The 20,597-nt window shown below is 40.9% G+C and overlaps 2 protein-coding genes across 14 annotated transcripts in view; one reads left to right on the plus strand and one right to left on the minus strand.

Moving 5' to 3' along the window:
- Positions 1-7,322, plus strand: part of LOC108660041 (collagen alpha chain CG42342) — a 77,266-nt gene extending 69,944 nt beyond the window's left edge. For 7 of the 13 annotated variants that reach the window (XM_089256630.1, XM_089256635.1, XM_089256636.1 and 4 more), the window contains 9 exons: positions 956-1,318; positions 1,376-1,444; positions 1,505-1,600; positions 1,663-1,707; positions 1,770-1,832; positions 5,151-5,177; positions 5,242-5,295; positions 5,649-5,846; positions 6,092-7,322. In XM_089256630.1, the coding sequence (XP_089112756.1) occupies positions 956-1,318; positions 1,376-1,444; positions 1,505-1,600; positions 1,663-1,707; positions 1,770-1,832; positions 5,151-5,177; positions 5,242-5,295; positions 5,649-5,846; positions 6,092-6,259 (1,083 nt within the window). In that variant the 3' untranslated portion in view covers positions 6,260-7,322. Of the gene's footprint in view, positions 1-955; positions 1,319-1,375; positions 1,445-1,504; positions 1,601-1,662; positions 1,708-1,769; positions 1,833-2,056; positions 2,293-5,150; positions 5,178-5,241; positions 5,296-5,648; positions 5,847-6,091 lie in introns of those variants that run through there. The other 6 variants (XM_089256637.1, XM_089256640.1, XM_089256634.1 and 3 more) reach the window with 6 other exon arrangements.
- A 1,843-nt stretch (positions 7,323-9,165) lies between these two features.
- On the minus strand, positions 9,166-19,604 carry Scp2 (Sarcoplasmic calcium-binding protein 2). The gene is made up of 5 exons (XM_030389531.2): positions 19,434-19,604; positions 14,032-14,166; positions 13,002-13,054; positions 11,641-11,760; positions 9,166-10,065 (listed from the first exon to the last, which is right to left on the minus strand). Exons 2-5 carry the CDS (start codon positions 14,087-14,089, stop codon positions 9,742-9,744), a joined length of 555 nt encoding a protein of 184 aa, XP_030245391.1. The 5' UTR covers positions 14,090-14,166; positions 19,434-19,604; the 3' UTR covers positions 9,166-9,741.
- Positions 19,605-20,597: the final 993 nt, after the last annotated feature.

A 20,597-nucleotide genomic window follows, 5' to 3' on the forward strand; every position in this document is an offset into this window, starting at 1 on the left:
CTGCTCCTTTTATGGGCCCTTACATTTGCGTAATAGACTTTGTAGCCGCCGCTGGGCTCGAATTCGATTGTCTTAGCGCTCGAGCTCTTTTCGCTGCTGCAAATGGCATCTAAATGCAACTAGACGTGTGTGTATGCTGTGTGTGTGTGTGTATGTGTGTGTCAGTGATTGTGGGTGGCTGCTGTGGTTGCTTAGATGCACACGCGGCTTTTTTGGTTGTGTCATTGACTTCTTGAATGTGTGAGTGTTCGAAATTGTTGAGAAGCGCCCGAAAACCAATTCATTATCTTTCACTTTGGAACTTACCCTGAATACGCGCGCACACACACACACACACCCGCACACAACCACACAATGGCACTCAACCTAGCAAGAGCCAAAGAGCAATGCACAAAACACACACTCATACACACTCACACACACTCAGACGCACACACTCGCACAGCGCACTTGAAGCACGTCGCTGCTTGACTTTATTTTCGACTCGCACTACCAAGCCACGCCCTCGCCGATTTTAAAGGTTTTTCTATGCCAGCATTGTCTATGGAGCGAGCTGCGACTCGGCTCCGACTTGCACTTAACACAATTTCGAGGCGCACACAAAAGACTTTCACTGCGGCACAGCAGCCACCAATACGGCCAGCACACTCACCCACCCAGAAGCACACACCCATACACACACACACACACCCACCAGCGAGCCGCCCAACCACCCCAAGGGACGAGACGAAGTTGATTTTGTTTTTTACTTTATATTATCGTGGCAACGTATTACGCGTCGCTTTTGTTGCGCCATCAAAGCGTGTGTGCGGGTGTGTGGAACGAGCGCGTGCAACGCCTCGGGCGGCGCCACGTGGCATAAATTAATCTTCTCACTAAATTTGCCAACATATCTCTCTTCCATCTCCCCCCCTGTTTCCCCAACGCATTTGCATTCCGGCTTTGCTTTGAGCAGCTATTTGGACCCGGCGGCGCCAAGCTGGAGGACGACTATGATGATCCGCCCGTCACACTGTTGCGTGGCCCACCCGGACCACCGGGCGCCGCGGGCAAGGACGGCCGCGACGGACGTGATGGCAGCAAGGGTGAGCCCGGAGAGCCAGGTGAGCCGGGCTCCCTGGGCCCACGTGGCCTGGACGGCCTACCGGGTGAGCCGGGCATTGAGGGCCCACCTGGCCTGCCCGGCTACCAGGGACCGCCCGGCGAGAAGGGCGATCGCGGCGATATTGGTCCACCTGGTCTGATGGGACCACCTGGCCTGCCCGGACCACCAGGCTATCCAGGCGTCAAGGGCGACAAGGGTGACCGTGGCGATTCGGTAAGTTACAAACAATCGATAGTCGTTATCGATATGTATTAATCGACTACGTTTCAGTACCGCAAAATGCGACGCAGGCAGGACGATGGCATGTCCGATGCCCCGCACATGCCGGCAATTGAATATGTGAGTAGCTGCCTCCTCGAGTCTCTAAGGCGAAATCCTCAACATGCATATTTCCCACAGCTTTACGGACCACCTGGTCCTCCCGGTCCCATGGGCCCGCCCGGACACACTGGCCCACAGGGCGAGCGCGGCCTGGACGGACGCAAGGGCGATCCTGTAAGTATATAATATGCCTTTGGTGCAACTGTAATATCTAATATACGTTATCCACGGCACAGGGCGAGAAGGGACACAAGGGCGATCAAGGACCCATGGGCTTACCCGTAAGTATTCTGCATTGCATTCTTCAAAACTCCAGCTCTTATGTTTGTCCATTCATTTTTAGGGCCCAATGGGCATGCGTGGCGAATCGGGACCCTCCGGTCCGGCGGGCAAGGCTGGCATTCCGGTAAGCGACAGTTTAATGAATCCTTTAACATGAGCTCTTTTCATTGGCGTACTAAAAATTTAATGTTTGGCCTTTATGTTGCTACAAAATTTGTTGTTGATCATCTTGGTTTGGTAATTTTTGTGTTGTAAGCTTTTGCTGTGACTAAGGCATACTCTAACAATCTCTTATGTGTTCTTTATGTCTCTCTCTCTCTCTTTCTTTCTTTCATCAACCTGGAACAGGTGTGGGGCGACTACTAATACAACTTACTCAAAAGTGCAGTCTAAATAGAAATAACAAACTTAATGCGCCTACTCTCAAAATGCGATACTCACACAAACAAACACACACATAAACTCACACACATACACACGCACACACCAGCGCACGGGAGGCGACATAATAATACGCTGAATTCTAAGGAAGAAATTATATATGAAAAAAAGAAGAAGAAAAAAAAAAACAGATTTATAAATTATGCATAGAAAATGTTAGCGCTCTGACAAACCGCTCCGTTTGAATGTCAATATTATATATATATATATATAGTCAGTCAGTCATGTAGCTCTGTGTATATGTATGTACATACCAACTGCCCATGTACATAAATACATGTGAAACCCAGTACGAAATATCAGCCGCATGCCAGCTCCAACGACAGGAGATCGCATGCCAAACAATTAAATTAATGCAAATGAATATTCATAGATGAACAATACTCATATCAAACATGAAACATAACAAAGCAGCAGGCCACACAAATATTTATGTATACAAAGAAAATAGTTGTTGCTATAGAGTCGGGCGATCCAACATATTTACAAATATCAATGGAATTAACCAAGCAAATTGAGTATTTAAGTATGGTGTATATACATATACATATATAAGAAATATATGCGAGATGGGGCAAACGTAGAACTCGGCAAACAACTAAAGCCAACAACCTGCTAACAAATGTGCAATGCAAATATTTTAATTGCATTTCATTTAAAGCTGAGCTGTTCGCATTAGCGTGTACATTTAATACAAAGCCAACAATAGCAGCAGTAGCAGCAGCAGCAACAGCAGCAGCAGCAGCAACTGTTGCATAAATCATACGCACCGTGGTACAGGAAAGCAGCGCAACATAAACTCTGACTGCAGACTGACTGCAATAGCGTGATTTAATCTGCTTGTAGCTCTCTCGATTGATCAATAAAATTCATAGTCGACATCAATTTTGAGTGCTACTCCTGCTGCTCCTGCTGCTGCTGCTGCTGTTGCATTGTTGTATTGTCTTAGGTGCCGTCCAGAGGCTTTGTCGTGTATTCAATTTATTGGGTGGCCAAAGCTTCAACGCTTGACAGCAACAGAAACAGAAACAGTGGGAAGACAGAAAATAATTCAGATACTCGAACTACACACAAATTTTGAATAACATAAGTGAAAACTGTAAAAAATAAGAAATTCTATATAAATCTTTGTAATTCGACTCAGTGTTTGCATATAGAATATCGTGTTTAAATATGTGTGTTTATGTCTACAAAACAAAGCATAGCATAGCATATATATATATGTATGTGTGTGTATTAAGCACAACAATAACAAATTAAAAATTAAAAATAAAATCAAATAAAATACACATAAATAATTGTAATATCATGCGACAACAACAAAGAGCTATCTTCCAATTGTGCATATTTTCAGTGTTAAATGTAACTTCAATACAAAACGCGTTGAAATTAGCTAGGCTAAAACTTAAATATACCTACTCTATATATAAATCATATATATATATATATATATATATATATATATATATATATATATATTTGAAATGGGAATATGTGTACACAATAAAGCATTTGCAGTGGCATCGGCCGGGCCGGTGAACGACAGAGCGGCCTCAGAATGATAACCCACACCCAAATACTATCCCATTGAATGCCGTTTCGAGTGCATTCGGATTCGTGCTCAGCCATTGAGTATATCATCATTAACAATTAACTTATCTCATATATCCTATTGGTTTCATTGAACATCTCAAATAAATTAATGCAAAAACTACCTTTCAATCTCGACGAACACACAAACACACACAAATGAAAGGCAAAAAATCAGAAACAATTTACATTTTATAAATAATATACGAGCATGCGATATCAGCTAAAAAACTACAGTCAATGAATACAAAATGAAATGATAATAAAAGCAAAGTGGAATACGTTGAGCTATAAAACAAAATGCGATGCATTTGCACAAAATTTTAAATAAAATACAAAAAAAATATGAATTTTCTGATTTATATGCATATTATGAATAGAAATTTCAAATGAATATTTATATGTCAATTTGTTTGCAATTAAGTGTAATACAAAATTAAAAAAAAAATCAAAAATTAAAGAAGAATTTCGCATGTCAATTTTGATTTGGCCAACCTGAAGGTGTACATAAGAAAACTGAACGAAATGTCAACTAAAGATAAGATACGATATTTAATTAACTAACTTTGGCTAACTTAACCATAGTTCTATAATTGCGACTTTCACTCTCTTAACTCTACTCGACTTTGACCTCTTTGATCCTCTAAATCTTTTTCCAACTAACCAAAATACACTATATCTAATATCCATAGGCTAGAATAATGAATTGTGTTGGTCTAACGGCAATGCGAGCGCATCACATCCAACTTGAGCATTATATAATATAATTTTAACTTAAATTTAACTTTAAATTTTACAAATTACAAATTTATATTGTCCAACTTAAATTTGAGTATTAACTTCATAAGCTGCTAACGGTAATTATAAGTGTACATTTGTTAATTACGTACTAAAAAAGAAATGGAAAAAGAAAAAAAAAACTCGAAAACCAATTATTGCAATTAAATAACAAATAACAAATAAATATGTCTGCATATGTATACATATATCTATATATTTGAGTGTATTAATGTCTATATATACATAGAGGGTATATATATGTATATGTATGTGTATGTATGTATGCATGTCTGCCAATACATAACGCATGCATAACGCGCATCGCGCTAATCCGAACAAAGGGCAGCCCCTTGACGAGGCGGCAGCAACAAATTGTAAAGCGGCTAATGAAATCAATATAATTTTCATCTTAATTCTGCATTTTCAATAAAGTGATGGTTTTTTACTAAAAAACAAAATACAATGAACTTTGACTAATTTGTGAATACGACGACGATTAATTAATTAAAGGCGAAACAAACAGCCAAAATTGACTTAAGATTTTCGTGTTTCACTCAAGCAATTGTTAACGCTTTATATTCTCTCTCTCTCTCTATTTCTCTGGCCCTCCCATTCTGTGCTATGCTTACAGGGTCCGCCTGGCTTGGATGGCATGAAGGTACACTAACTGGCTTCCCTTAGATTTTTGGCCTTGTCTAACTGAAATCTTTGTTTTCACACAGGGCGCTCAGGGCGAGACGGGACACAAGGGCGAGCGCGGTGATCCAGGATTGCCGGTAAGTACAGCTGCACACACACACCCACACACACACACACACGCACACACAATTTTCTGATTATATGTAGTACATATGTATCTATACACTCATACACACACACACACACATGTGTTTTATCTACCTTATGTGGTTGCTAATTTGAATAATATCTGTTTCTTCTTTTTATTATGTTTTTTTTTTATCTTGTCTGCATGCAATTCTGTCTCTTTGTTGGCGTCGTACGCTGTCTTCAATCTATGCAAAAACCTTCCACACACGTATCAACCTTTTTGACCCACACACACACACACATATATATACTCAATCACGTAAACAAACAAACACACACACACGTACATACGACAATAAAGGGCACCGACGGCATACCCGGACAGGAGGGCCCGCGTGGCGAGCAGGGCTCACGCGGCGATGCTGGGCCGCCGGGTAAGCGCGGACGGAAAGGAGATCGCGGCGACAAGGGCGAGCAGGGCGTGCCCGGACTGGATGCGCCCTGTCCGCTGGGCGTCGACGGACTGCCGTTGCCTGGCTGCGGCTGGCGTCCGCCAAAGGTTAGCATGCGTTTGAACAACCCAAAATATTTCACTTTCTAATTGGCTAAACTAAAACGTGGAACTTTGCATGCGCCACTGCCCACTTATGCTTCGTATTTGGCTTTGTTTTTGTTGTTGTTGTTGTTGTGACTAACTCGTTTAACTAACTTTTGCCTTTGCACACTAATACGGACACACGCATACGCACACGCACGCACACACACATCCACCGAACGAACATATGTGCAAACATAACGGCACAGGAGCCTATCGTCTCAACGCCCATGCACAAGGATTACTTGCCGGATGTGACGCAGCCGGAGAGCAATGCCAGCGACTACGAGCAGGAGGACGAGGACGAGGAGGACCAGCCGGAGGATAATGAAAACGAATATGATGAATATCAGGAGCATTTGCATAACAATGACTAAAACGGAAACAGCCAAGCCCAAAAGCGACAAAGGGCAAACACAAACACAAATGCAAACACAAACACAAACGCAGACACTGAAACATAACCAAAGCAAATAGATCCTTAAACACACCCGTACCCACACACAAACACACACAGACACACACACACACACGCACTCACACACATACAGTTAGACATATACGCACTAGCGACTAGTTAAGCATTTCCGATTTCCGCAGCTGACTTGGCTCCGTTTCGCTCACTGTTGACACATGCAATTAGCGCTAACCGATGCAGAGCGGCTGCTACCCCTAATGGCTAACTGTAGTTGATTCTATTAGCGTACACACTGCTCACTCTAACCCACACTCACACACACTCACACACCTACACACACGTAGCTTGAACGTAAATGGCTTGGCTTGGCTTCGCTTGGTGCTGGTATTTCGAGGTGAAACATACGCTTGGCTTTGTTTCGTCCTTCCTTCCTTCATTTTTTTCCGTTTTGGTAACAAGATTGGCCATTTTTGGTATACATATATGTTTCGCCCCTCGCAGGAGAACTGGCAGACGTGGCTCAAGGACGAGCTGAACGCGCTGCAGCACACAAAAACAAAAAACTAATTGCCTCAGCTGCAAACGCGTTCGCCCCGCCTCAGCTTTGGTCGTGGACGTGGCTCTGCAATATCCAGACGAATCCAAGCGCTTTGGTCTTAGTTTTAGTAATTTGTTATTGTTAATATAGATATCGATCAAAGCTATGATATATCTACCATAGAGCATATCATTCAAGCGTACATATGTGCCAAAATCTTCGAGAATCGCAAAAGTTGCGCAGGCAACTCGAGCTCTTACCACAAATCACAAATATTACACCTATTTGTAGTCCTAATTTACAATACATGCACACCCACTTGCATACGTACATATATATACATATATAAAACTATTTAAATTATAACGTTGTATCTACTACTATACTATAAAATGCTACTGCTATTTCTACTATTTTTTCTATTACTCTAAGCAGCGAATCAAAAAATTATTGAAATAAATAATTAAATATTTATATATACAAATTTAATAAAAATAGCTATTATACATTTTTGGCTTTATATTTTTATTAAACAATAAAATGTATAAAATAATAAACTTAAACAAAAATGTGTTTAAATGGAAGAATTTTCAGGAATATTAAAATGAGTTCACATTGAAAATGAATATTTTCACAATGATATGACGTGATACACTTGTAATTTATTAAACTCTTAAGAGGTAAGCTAATTATATGGAACATTCCTGAATATATTACTATTATATAGTACAGTCACTATATAATGTTTGTAAACTATTCAAATAATGTATAGGTCCATCATCAACGAGGATCAAAGAAGGCAAAACTTAATGATGCTTACTAACTATTGACATTTGTCAATTGTTAATCATTCAATGCGAGCCTCAACTCTCATTTATCTTCAAGATCAGAGCCCTGACACACCGCTGCTGTTGACAGTAAAAGTATGCATCACAAATCTGCGATGTCTGATAACGTTGCATGTGCCAGCTGCTCACTTGCATTCTGCAGCTCATTCCATTTGCTGTTCTCCTGTTGATTTGGTTAAATTTATAACAACTTTCGTAATCTAGAGACGGAATTTCATTAATGATGTCACAGCTGTATTGCACAGCAATATAATAAATAACACTTCATAATGACCTGAGCAAAAAGTTAATAAGGCTGCCAACTGCATTGAGCTGGATCAACGTACAGAGTTCTTAAGAATTTGATGACTTTTGCTTCACCGATTCCTTTATATATAGAAATTTACAAATGTATATTTAAATATGTTCATTGCACTGTGCCGATGTTATCATGACGTCGTGATTCATCGCTCCGTAGGTGGAATCACTAAATTTTTATAAAATTCAGCCAATAGACCAGGCGAACAGCAATGCACGCAGGTGCTCCATAAACATGTGAATGAAACATTTCACTGGACTGAAAAGGGCAAACTAAATTTTCATTGCATACTTTTAGGCTCCACCAATAAATAATAATCGGAGCTGCAGTTGAAGTAAAGAAGTAATGACTTATAGATCTGATAAGTTTAAGTTTGGTAAATTTTGCGACTATACATTATAATTTAGAAATTTTCACTTGAATATAATATTAATTGATAATTTTTATAATTTTCTGATGTTTTATTTAGTATATTATTTGCTGCAGACTTCATGTCAACTAAAGTAAAAAAACCAGAAATAATGTTTTAAAATATTATTTAGTAGTCGGCAAGCAAAAGCTTTTCCAGAAATTGCTTTTCAAATCAGGATGAAGCGCGCTTCTCAGTAGCTGCAATTTGTTACGCGCAGAGAGAAAAATGCCGTTCCGAGTGCAACCTTCTCAGCTCTTTGCAGCGCTGCCACCCGGTTGCAAACTTGTATGCGAGCATCTGGCAAATCTGTGTAAAAGCTCGCATCGCGGAAGCTTTGCAAGCTCAACGTTCGCTGAACAAGCTTTTGCCGTTATTTTGAAGAATTTGGCTACTTCCTTTGGAGTTGCTGCCGCTGTGACCACAAAGCTCTCCGTCTGCTGAGCTCGTCGCGGTCGAGGAGCTGCACATGCAACTGCATAAATTACGTGGCCGCCCGCCCCATCGGACCAGTAAATCGCCGAGCAGTGCAGCCAAGCTCGACAAGTGCAGCACCCGAAGCAGCCGAAGGTTATTTGCGGCACCAGAGAAAATTATAATTTTCATAAATTGCCAACCAATGGCTGATCTTATCGGAGTCCATAGCCTGCGGTAGTTGTAAGGACTTGAAATGGGGGCGTCGGGCGTTGGGCGTTGGGCGTCACGCCCCGCCCAAGTGGAACAGCAACAAGTAATGGCAATTTGGCCTCAAATTAAATGTACCTTGTCGCTGTTATAGATGTTTAGCTTTTATTGTTTGTAATTGGTTGGAACACTTTACATTTACATTTATATTTAAACGCCAGAGATTGGGACGATAAACTACGACTACACACACAAACAAAAACAATTTGACAGTTTAATTGGTATTCAGTTTACAGATAACACGAATTCTGTTCTAATTGAGCTTTGAGATATCATTTAGTTATATATATGTATTGACATATACATATATAGATGTTTATATATATACTCGTATACTATATATATATATATGTATATATTAGTAGAATATAAAATATAAATAGTTAGACGTTTATCATTTAACTAATTAAGCTACGGATTTAGAACATTGAATTGGGCAAAATTTGAGTTTACAGTTGACAACAACATTTAATAAAGAACGTCAGAGCTTGAAGGGCTGCTAACTGCTAACTTGGCTACAAATAGTCAAAATCGAAATGGAATTCGCAGCTGCCTGTTGATTAAGCTTTAAATAATAGAATAATTGTTGCAATTTGGATAGTCCACTAGTCGGTCGCGGCATCAGTGATAAAGACATAATCGGCCAGGCACTTCCGAACAGCAGTTAGAACGAGGTCTTGCCAAAGATGAAGTTGCCGGGCGCGTTGGCGTCCTCGGCGGCAAAGTACTCCTTCCACAAGGCAGCGAACTGCTCGCGGGTCACGTCGGTCTGGCCCTGGGACATCTTGGCGAATGCCTCCTCGCACTCCTTCTTGTCCAGGCCGTAGCTGGAGCAGACCAGCGTGAACTCCGTCACATCGATGCCGCCGTCATGCGAAGCGTCCTCCAAGTCGAACATGAAGTTCATGTACGCGTTCTGCCAGTCCATCACGCTGCTGGGATCCTTGGCGTATGCGTCCCACATGTTGCACCACTCGTCCACGCTGACCTGCGAGGGCAGAGATAGAGAGAGAGAGAGAGGAGAGTGGGTTAAAAGCCTTCGATCTATGCGTAACGCCCCAAAAAGATGCCAAGTAGCACATTAAGCGTCTAGCCGCAGGTGGGCGTGGCAACTGCTCATAAAACATCATAATGGCCGACTGGGTGGACGGGGAGGTGCTTATGCTTACGCCGTAATTTATGCGACCTGCACATTATGCCCCACCGTTTATGAGCATTTCTTTCGGCTGGCCCCATGCGAAACAACAGCAATTACCGCAACATCAGCAATCGACGCCTTGACCAAAATCGAACACTGTGCGACGCGACGCCTTGACCCGGCCGGCTGGTGGCAAACGTTAATTTTGGTCAAAGACTCCTGGCCATAAGAGGTCGGGCCATGTTTTAATGCGGCCATAAATAAGCAAAACAGCAGACAATGTGCGGTCAGCGCTATCAATTGCAGTGCCAATTGACTTGCCCACGCCAGTGCTCGCTGCCCCACCGTAGCCACCCTCGCACCACCCTCGCACCACTAACTGCATATTTTTTATGTTTATTGCAGCCAAGTGCTGTGCGTTGCCAAATTGAAATGCCAAAAAGGCACAGCACATCCTTGACCGTGTCTCTGTCTAGCTTAAGTCATAGTTGTAGTTGCTTTGTATTCCTGGGCCTATGTGTGTGTGTGTGTGTGTCTGTGTGTGTGCAGTTGTAAAATGAGTTAGGGCAACAACAATAAATCCAAGTCTGGACAGCACAAAGCCAAAAACTGCACAAAGGCCACAAACAGTTGACTTCAGCTTATTTGCAGCAAACTTCGTCAAGTTTTTGGCTTCTAGCCAAAAACTTTGCGGCTATCTGTGTCACAATCGTAGTACGGCCGTGCGGCGCTTGAAGCACTTGTCCTTCAGGTCCTTCAGGTGCTGCTCGTGCTAGAAATTTCGCTGTGCCTCGATTAGAAACTATGGCTGGTTTACAGCCATGATTTAATTTGTGCAGACGCAGCCTGATTATGCCCTGCGAATGGATACTTTCCTGTGGCTGCACAAAGCGGTTATAAAGTTTGTCAATTGTAATGAGCAGCGGCCTAGAAAACTAACTGAAGTCGTGGCCCGGAACTGCAGCTGCATTGCTCAAATAATTCACAATTCAATTTCCGTCCATTGTTGTAGATGTGGAATTTGCTTACTGGCACACAGCCCCACAGTTCCCCAGCCAGTCAGCCACCCAGCCACGCCCAGCTCTATGCACTCCAAGCCAATAAAAAGAAAATTTATGTACTTTTTTTTTTTTTTTTGCTTCTGTGCAGCGTGCGACCGACTTTGTAATGTTTGCTGCTGCATACAAACATGCAAACATAATCGATGTGTATGTGTGTGTGTGGGGGGGCCACTTGTCAGCTGCTGTCACAATGGCATCGAGTGCAGTCCATGGATTTCAACACTTTTGTCACTGACAATAAAGCCATTCAAATGGCGAACTGAAATCCCAAAACGAAGCACTTGACATGCAGTTGCTCTTTTTTGTAGTAGTTCCACATTCACACACACACACACATCCACACGCAGTCTGACTGTCCGCTCACCTGGCCATCGTTATCCTTGTCAGCCTTCGATCGCAGACCAGTCCAAATTTCCATCATGACATCGTAAGTCTCCTTGTTCTTTGGCGTGTCCTTTGCCCAACCGCGCAGTTTGCAAACGCGCTGCAAAACAACAACAACAACAACACAGAGAAAAACCCCCGAAAAAATGTCAGCATAAATTGAGTTATCAGTTACGAGTTGAATAAACAAAAAACTGGACAAACACAAAGAGCCAAACAAACAAAATAAATAAACGTGAATTGCCAAAATCGCCAAATATAAAAAAAAAGAAAAAGAAAAAACTGTAACAAAATAGAACCAGTAAAAATACCATGGAAAATCAACATAGCGCCGAAAAGTGCCAAGCCAACTTTTCAACATGCAGATTGTTGCAGCTGCAGCTGTGCCCTTGCCGAGTGGGCATATCGATAGTGTGATGCAATATGAACTGCATGCGGAATAAGTGTGTAAATGCGTGTGCTTGACTGCCTTAAGAGTCTACCTTATAGAGTACAAAAAACTTTTTAAAGCAACGATACATTTAGATTTCAGATTATATATAGATAAAACGGCTTTACATGGAATGAAATTTTATTTTTGAATACTCTTTGTCTGTATATCTTATGAGCCGTAATGGCCAATTGAGCTAGTGCTATTCTATCATTAATATATAATTAATCAACCTATCTGATTAGTCATGTATTCCAATATTTCAGTTGTCCTTCTGAAAAGTTTTCATTAAAAAAATTCACAATAAAACATAGATATATATATATATATATATATATTTATTGTGATGCAACAAAAATTTGGTAGTATCACAAAGGAGTTCCTGGAGTACCTCGTATGTCTTCAATAAACATTATTATAAATATTATTAAGGTTATTTTTATTAAGATATATATATATTCATTTCTATTATATCTACATTCATTATATCTGAATTTTCATTATTTTCTAAGCTGAAGCAATGTTTTGTTTCATCGACTTAGTCTATAGGACATTTTTCTGGAGTCAGCAGTATGCCTAATAGCGGTTTAATGTATGACTAAACCATGGAAGTTTGGTAAAGAATAGCACTTAATTGTTGCCAAATTTATATAGGCTTTTTAGTATAGAATAGTATAAGAATATGATTTTATGTAAGGTCATTATTATATATCAGCTATTTATATTCATGATCTATGCTCAATTTTACAGCTAGAAAACCTTTGCTAGAGTGTTTAATATTCGTTGACTGTTTGTCGGTTCTTTTGATGCAGCTGTGGGTCGATACACATGCTTAGGTTTGCATATTCATTGATAGAGGCGATTGCAATTCGGCAACATTTATTTTGGCATATTTGAACTCTCGCACTTACCTCAATGGCCATCTCGAAGTCCTTAACATCAATTTCGCCGCTTTGGTTCACATCTGTTGGCGTCGCATTGCATTATTTTGTTTTCCACATTGCAACAATGCGCATTCCGCATGAATAGCAATGTTTGGATGTTTTGTCCGGTTGTTGGTCAGTTCGGTTATTTGTCCACATGAAATAAACAACACAACAGAACGAGAGCGAGAGAGAGGGAGAGAAAGAGAGAGAATACAAAAAAGCGGAAATAAACATTAATGCAAGTTAAACGGTTTTTCGTGGCGGCGCAGCTGGCAAAAACTCGCACTTCCTGGCCACTTTGTCCGCCACGCCTGTGCGCTGTTGCCCATCCCTTGGCTGCTGGCCATTTCGGCAAGGCCATGTCATTTGCATTGGCCAGGCAACGAGCTGCAACGGTGTGCAAATTGCCACTTCTAGTTTCAGTGTCAAGCGTTTGGCGCTTGCATTTTATGGCAGCTGCAGCTGCTGCTGCATGGCAGAAGGCCAACAAGTCAGCCAAAGCCACGCTCTGCTGTTTACTACCTGACAATTACTCATAATCGAAAAGCACTCAACCCTTGCTGCAGAGCGCAACACGCGCTTCGAGAGCAACAAAATGTGTTGCCTACTTTTCTGCGCCAAGCGAAAACATGTTCAGCTCGGCTTATACATAGGCGTAAGCTGGGTAAATTGTTCAGTTAGATGCATTTTCATTGCAAGCAAATTGAATAGAAAGTTTCACAGTTAAACTTAAAACAATCTCAATCTGAAAGGCAGTGGCCAGCATCAGCCTGTCAGGGCAATATTTACACAGTTTGTGAACTTGTGTTGATTGGCAAACTGCCAGCTGGCCAGCTGGGCTGTGGTAGGTAAATGGAGTGCCCCTAATGATACAATATTTAGCCAGCTCATACAGTAAATTTCGAATGCGTGTGTGTACATACATACATACATACATGGAGCTTATGAGCTCTATCGAATGTCCGATTGCTAAGCTCTGTCTTTCAATTTGTCGGCTGGGACTGCTTTAACTTACCGAAGAAGACGTTGAACAGGAACAGCAGCTTCTTCTTGCGGAAATCGGAGATGGGCATTTTTATGTATTTTATTAGTTTTGGTTTATTTGCTTGGAGTTGGCGTTAAAGTTTCCTGTCCGTGCTGACGCTGACAGCTGCAAGCGAACGAGAAGAGAAAATTGGATAGCGAACTCGTTAAGCAAAAGTACAGTAAAGAATTGGCAAATAAAATTCACTGCAAGTAGAAAATGTCTTTAAATTTATAGAGCACTCAATTAGGGGCTGCCACGCTTAAACGGGCGTGTCAGCCAGCTAAATCTCTTGGCCCGTTGTTGTCCCATAAAACGAAAGAATGCGCTAGAGCACAAAACGGGTTGCCCCCGCCCTCCCTCTCTTTGGTTTAGATGATGCCAGCTAATTTAGCCAAAGGAAATAAAATAAGACTGTCTAAGCATGCACAAAGGATGCGCGCCATGCAAATGCGAACGCGAACGCGAACGAGAATGAGAATGCTAAAAGCTCTGCGGATTGGCGGGGCAACTGGGTCGGCGCACTGCAAGTGTGCCAGAGCTGCCTGCCATGGCTCATTTAACCTTCAATCAAAAGCAAACAGTCAACGAGGCCAGAGGTTCTTATTCGAGATGCCGTATATGGCTCTGAATATACGGCATCTCGAATAAGAACCACGGCTCAGCTGCCTCATCACACACGGCCATGGTCATTGGCAGCCTTAAACAGGCTGTTTCGCTTTTGTTTCCCCACGCCATTAATCGCCGTGTGGGTGGGCGTGAGCGTGGCCGTGGGCGTGGCTGTGTGCTTCATACAGTGAATGTTTACTTTAGTTTACGTTGGCCAAGCAACCGAATCACCTTGCACCGTCTGCTGTTTTATTTATCATGGCAGAGGCAGCGGCAGCGGCAAAGGCAAAGGCAAAGGGAAAGCCATTGGCAAAGCCAAAGCGAAGCATAATTTTGCAACAAGGAAATTGCAGCTAGGATGTCAAGTGGAAAGCGCAATGCAATGAACATGATGACAACAACGAGACAACGACAACGACAGCAACGGCAGCAGCAGCAGCAGCTGAAGCAGCGCAGCTGCAGATGAAATTCAGCTCGTCAGTTTGATGATGACGATGGCAGCGAGCTGTGGGCAATGCGAGCCAAGTTGCAGCTGGAATGTCCATAAAAACCGAAAGGACTCAAAATACTCTCCAAATATTTTCCCCTTTTATGGTGCACCTTAGAAATTAAATTAAATGGCTCATATCTCAGCGCCAGATGCGGCAATAGCAATAAAAACTACGTGAAATTTTAGTTGTCGAGTTGTCAAGGCGCTTTGTTTACAGCGCCAGGGCTAATATCAATATTTAAACTGCAGTCAAAAGCATGCTGCTCAAGAAATCTGCTGGTATTCGCAAGTGGCGCATAAATATTTAAGCCCCCCCCAAGATATTTAGCTTAATGCAAATACGTGCAGCTGGCAGAACAATAAATGTAAATGGAATAACAGTAAATTTTTGATGCTAAACGAAACTCACAACACTCATTTGCGACATAATCACATAAATGCATGTGCGAACATTTTAAGGTTTCACAGACCGTTCTATGCGATTCTCAGATAAGCAGAGATATGCAATGGCGAAATTTTACATTGTTTTTTCTGCCTCTTTAATATTATTGTTTATTATTTTAAAATATCGAAATATATGTGATTCGTAAACTAGTTAATTTGAATATTTTTATTTTATATAATTTTTTTTCTATTTTTTAAATTATTTTTTATGATCTTCACTCAATATATCTACATTTCTCTCTTTTATTCACACAAATTATTTCTTCTTTAAAGTGCATGTATTTTGCGTGGGAATATATAAAAATATATACACATGCCCTTCTATGCGATTCTCAATTTGTTACCATATCAATATCCTTGCTCTTAGCTTTGCAACACTCGGTCAAGAAAATTTATTTATTTTGTATTCCTTTTATTTCAACCAAAATCCGCTTCGACAATATGAAAACCTAATTTATTTGTATATTAAATATTTATTTATATTGTATCCCATTGTTTGCAAATCATTTCTAACATTTAAGCTAAGCCCAGATGTGAGCGAAGATTATCTTTGTAAACAAAATATTTTCAAAATTCATTTTTCATTTAGGCAATTCATTAATTCATGAGCAAAGTGATATTTAAAATGTGGCCAAATAGGTATATTAAATATTTATTCGACACACACACACACACACGTGAACATGGACAACACCTGCTTGTCAGCGCTATTTAATTGCTCACGTACAGCCAAATTATTAGGGTGTGAATAAATTGGGAAAACAAAAGTGAAATTGAATTCAGTTTGCTCAGAGCATAACGAATTAAGAAGAGCGAGTAAATGAAATTGAATTTAATACGCTTTTCGTTTTAATCTGCGACACGAAGCGAATAAACTTATTCTCCTTTTACGTTACGTTCAACATTTTTACGTTTGTCTTCTCTTTCGTTTTTTTTGCTCATTTCAGTTTTGCTTATTCATGTGGCACGCCGAGCGCGTCCTGTAAGCCATTCGAACAGTCGGAATTAAGGCAAATGTGTCACCGATGGAATTGGCTTTCATTTGCATTCCAGATGGAAATTGAAAATGAAATTTTAAGCCTTTTAATAGGCTGATGCGTGCTTTATGCACTGCTAAAATTAATAATTAAATGAGCGCACAAATTGAATTCACGCTTGCAGGTGAAACATTTGCAAATTACGCATACGCCACGTGGCGTGGTCGACAATGTGACATATGCAAATATACATAGCTATGAGTGTGTGTGTGTGCGTGTGTGTGTATGTATATTATGCATGTGAAAAATAGGCTTGTGCTCTAATTTGCTTTGTCGCTGTTACCAATTCAGCGCACTTCCGTCGCTCACTTCCAGTTCCGATTCCACCCATACAATTTGCCTCGCCCTTGCGCTTGCTCCTTCTCTTTCTACAGCCCTTGCTGCCACATAATTGTATTTATTATGTTTGGAGGCCCTCTGTGAAGTTGTGCATTAATTAACAATATCAATACTCATGCGCCAATGCATAAAAGCCACAGAATGGCTTTGCCAGTGGTTGTGGCTTTGGCTCGGGCCCAATCAATGGCCGTTGGGCCCATTAATTAGAGCCACTTTCAGTTACCAGTAACGGAAATACTGGTGCCAATTTTTGTTGTCATTTTTATGGCACTCTGCCCATTAACATTTATCATGGCTGCCATAATTATTTGGCCAAATATTAGGCCATAAACTTTTTAATCGACGTTTTGTTATGGCCTCGTGTCAACTACGTATTTGTCGCTCCAATTAAAAGCGGAGATTGAACATTAATTTCACTGTTTGCTCAATCAATTGAACTTGGCAGCATGTTTATTGAGTTGTGGCTCGCTTATATAGTTCGGAGCATTCCTTCACAGTTAATATAAATTGAGCTTTCCCAACTTGAGTTTTAAATCAGCAAAATGAAGTTTTCCACAGCTATGCTGAGTTGTTGTTGAGTTACTGAGCTGTGTAGCTCATTTATCAAGCATTGTTGAAATTTAACAGTTAAGTGAAAATAAATCGCATTTCAATGCAGTTCAATATATGTGAAGAAATTTACACTAAAATATTGATTTAGATTTGTGTAATTTATATCACTTTTATCTTCAAGAAACCAAGTTAAGTATAGTTATTGAACAACTGTTCTTAGCTTAACTTAAAGATTTCCTAAGTGAATTTTAATGTATTTCTAATGGTCTTTCTCTTCTATTTTGTTAACTGGAAGTATTCCGTTTAATCCTAGTTGAAAATCTCACTGGAATGCTTTATTTAAATTGAATGGGAAATCTCGGATTGGAAGCAATTAGGCAAGAAGAAGAAGACAGAATTGGCCTAATTTTAGATGACATAAATATATAGAAATATTTGACGAATACATATATGGAAATATATAGAAAATTGTTAACATATATGAGCATATATGAAAATATATAGATTTATGTATATAGAATGTGCAGAAAAAGGGAATAGAAATGCCTAGAAATATATCGAAATATATAAAACTATACAGAAATAAAATAATATATATATATGTAAGTATTTGGAGATCCATATAGAAATAGTTAGAGGTATACATATACACCTAAATATATATGTATAGAAATACAAAAATATATGTATAATTATATGAAGATACATATAGAAATATGTAGAGGTATATAGAAATATACACCTAAATATATTTGCTAGAACAAGTCTTACTTTTGAACAAGCAAATGATCTAAATAGCTTAAAAGTTTGCTTTAAATTCTCTATTAAATATGGTTTAAGCAATATTATCCCCTTCCGAATTCAAATTCCCACTACATCAAGAGATTATATATTTATCCCTCTTTGCATACTCTATAGATATGTCTAGCATCGTATTCAAGTAGTTGTCTCCACCTGATCGACGGCTCACTTGTGTTGCTGTTTCGGATTGTGGATTCTGTGGACTTATCTGCGGCACAGTTGCAGCGGCCGCTAATTACTTTTGCGATGCCGCAAATTTGCGCAGCCAATTTAAAATAATAGACAAAGCGACAGTCTTTTATCTCTTGATGCAGCCCATCGGTTGGGGGCAGCAGAGCAACTGCAGCTGCATTCAGCGCCTGCTGCTGCTGCTGCTGCGGCTGCTGCTGCTGCAGTTGTTACAGTTGTTGCATTGTGTGGCCCGCAGTAATTTCGTGTAATTTGCATTAATTTACATTTAATTTAGTGGACAATAACAGAGCACCAGATGGCCAGACAGAAAGAACGAGAACGAGATGGGAGAGTGAGAGGGAGAGGGAGAGAGGCATAGAGAGAGAGAGAGAAAAAGATTGACAGCTCGTGGCGCTGGTTTAGGCCTGCGGCGCACAGAATATTTAGCCAAGAAAAATGCGGCAGGACGAGGATCCTTGAGCGCACGTACAATGGTATGCTCTTCCTCTTGTTCACTTTTATTTTGTCCTGTTTTGAAAACTTTTCGAGAGAAAAACTTTGGTCGTCAACACTCTGAATGAATTCATTACAAAAGCAGCGTTTCTTGCACTTGTCAAGTTTCCTGCTCTCGCAGTGATAAGTTGGTCGGGGCGGGGCGGGCCAGCCAGGTGGGCTGCAGGCTCCTTGCGAAATTTGACAGAGCCTACTTGACTGGTCTCCAACTGGGTTGGCCATGTTATTCATCCTTGTTTCGCCTGTTCTTTTCAAGAACTTGTGCTCGTTACTTTCGGTTTGTTCTTGTTCTTTTGTCGGTTTTTGAAATACGTTTTCGAAATGGTTTCATTATTTGTGTAACGGAAACTCTTAACACAAATACACTCACACGCACACACACTCACACACACACAGAGGCATGAACTGCGACAGCGTTTGTTATTGTTTCACTTTACCGTTGGTTAGCTCTGATTCTGATTCTGATTCCGACTCTGACTCTGACTCTGACTCTGGCTGTGGCTGCGGCTTCGGCTGCGGCTGCGGCTGCTTGTGTGGGTTTCTATGTGGCCTGCACTCCGGGCTTGACTGCTCGGCAACGCGCTTGAATGTTTTGTGATGTTCGCTCGTGCCGAGCCAACGGCTTTTATAAGCAACCAAGCGCCAGCAACAGCCAGTCCCTCCATGGCGACTGCGACGTCGACGCCAACGCCATTGCCTCGTTGCAGAGCTTCGGCATCCCTCGGCATCGCGTCGTCGTCGTCGTGGCTCGCTTTGGGTGCTTTTTGTCATCGCACGTATTATCTTATCGCTTCGTCGTCGTCGTCTGCGTCTGCGTCGCTGCCGCTGTCGACGCTGCGCTGCACTTGACGCTGCTGACTGCAATGATATATGTGCATGTGTTTCTCTGCATCTGTGTGTGTGTGTGTGTGTGTGTGTGTGTGTGTGTCTGCAGTCTATTTTTCGACTACCACGTGCAACATTACAGGACAGCATGCGGCATTTTTGGTGTCTGCCCAAATGTTGAAGGCTTAAACTTCTTGCACAAAATTGCTAATTCAATTATGATTTCATTTTTGTTGTTGCCCGCCGCACATCAATCGATGCAATTTAGATTAAAGCGTTCAGTTAAATAACCTTGATTATTGCATTCGATTTCAATTTGTTTAAGCCAAACGTAATTAAAAGACAACAAACGTACGAGCTGTTGAGAGAGAGAGAGAGAGAGAGAGAGAGGGGGGGGATAGAGAGAGAGAGAGTTTAATCTTATCGCAGCAGTGTTTGATTGGCCACACAGCTGATTTGAGGGATTCGATAAAACTATTTGACTTGCATATGATTCTTTTATTATTATACGAAAATGGATTTAGCTGCTGCAAAATATTATCAAGATTCAGCTTAAGCAGGTTACGTGAAATGTGTTTCAACTTGAGTAACTTTTTATTTATATAAACAATTTTCTTTGAATATTTTCAGTTGAAAAGTTTTTCATTGCATATTTTATGGCTGCTTTTCGCGCAGTGCTGGGTCATAAATACAACAAATCACAAATGTGCAAAGCCTTGACTCACAATCACACACACACACACACTTACACACACACACATGGAACTGCAGTTGTG

The sequence above is a fragment of the Drosophila navojoa genome, chromosome 2 (assembly GCF_054131105.1).
Source record: "Drosophila navojoa isolate 15081-1374.11 chromosome 2, UAZ_NAV_1.0, whole genome shotgun sequence".
NCBI classification, from domain to species: domain Eukaryota; kingdom Metazoa; phylum Arthropoda; class Insecta; order Diptera; family Drosophilidae; genus Drosophila; species Drosophila navojoa.

Bases quoted from the DNA above. Each gene is read 5' to 3' on its own strand.
- Scp2 (XM_030389531.2), bottom strand. From the start codon at position 14,089: ATGCCCATCTCCGATTTCCGCAAGAAGAAGCTGCTGTTCCTGTTCAAC. The intron at 13,055-14,031 runs GTAAGTTAAAGC...CGACGCCAACAG, and splicing joins CCTGTTCAACGTCTTCTTCG to ATGTGAACCAAAGCGGCGAA. The intron at 10,066-11,640 runs GTGAGCGGACAG...CTGCCCTCGCAG, and splicing joins ACAAGGATAACGATGGCCAG to GTCAGCGTGGACGAGTGGTG.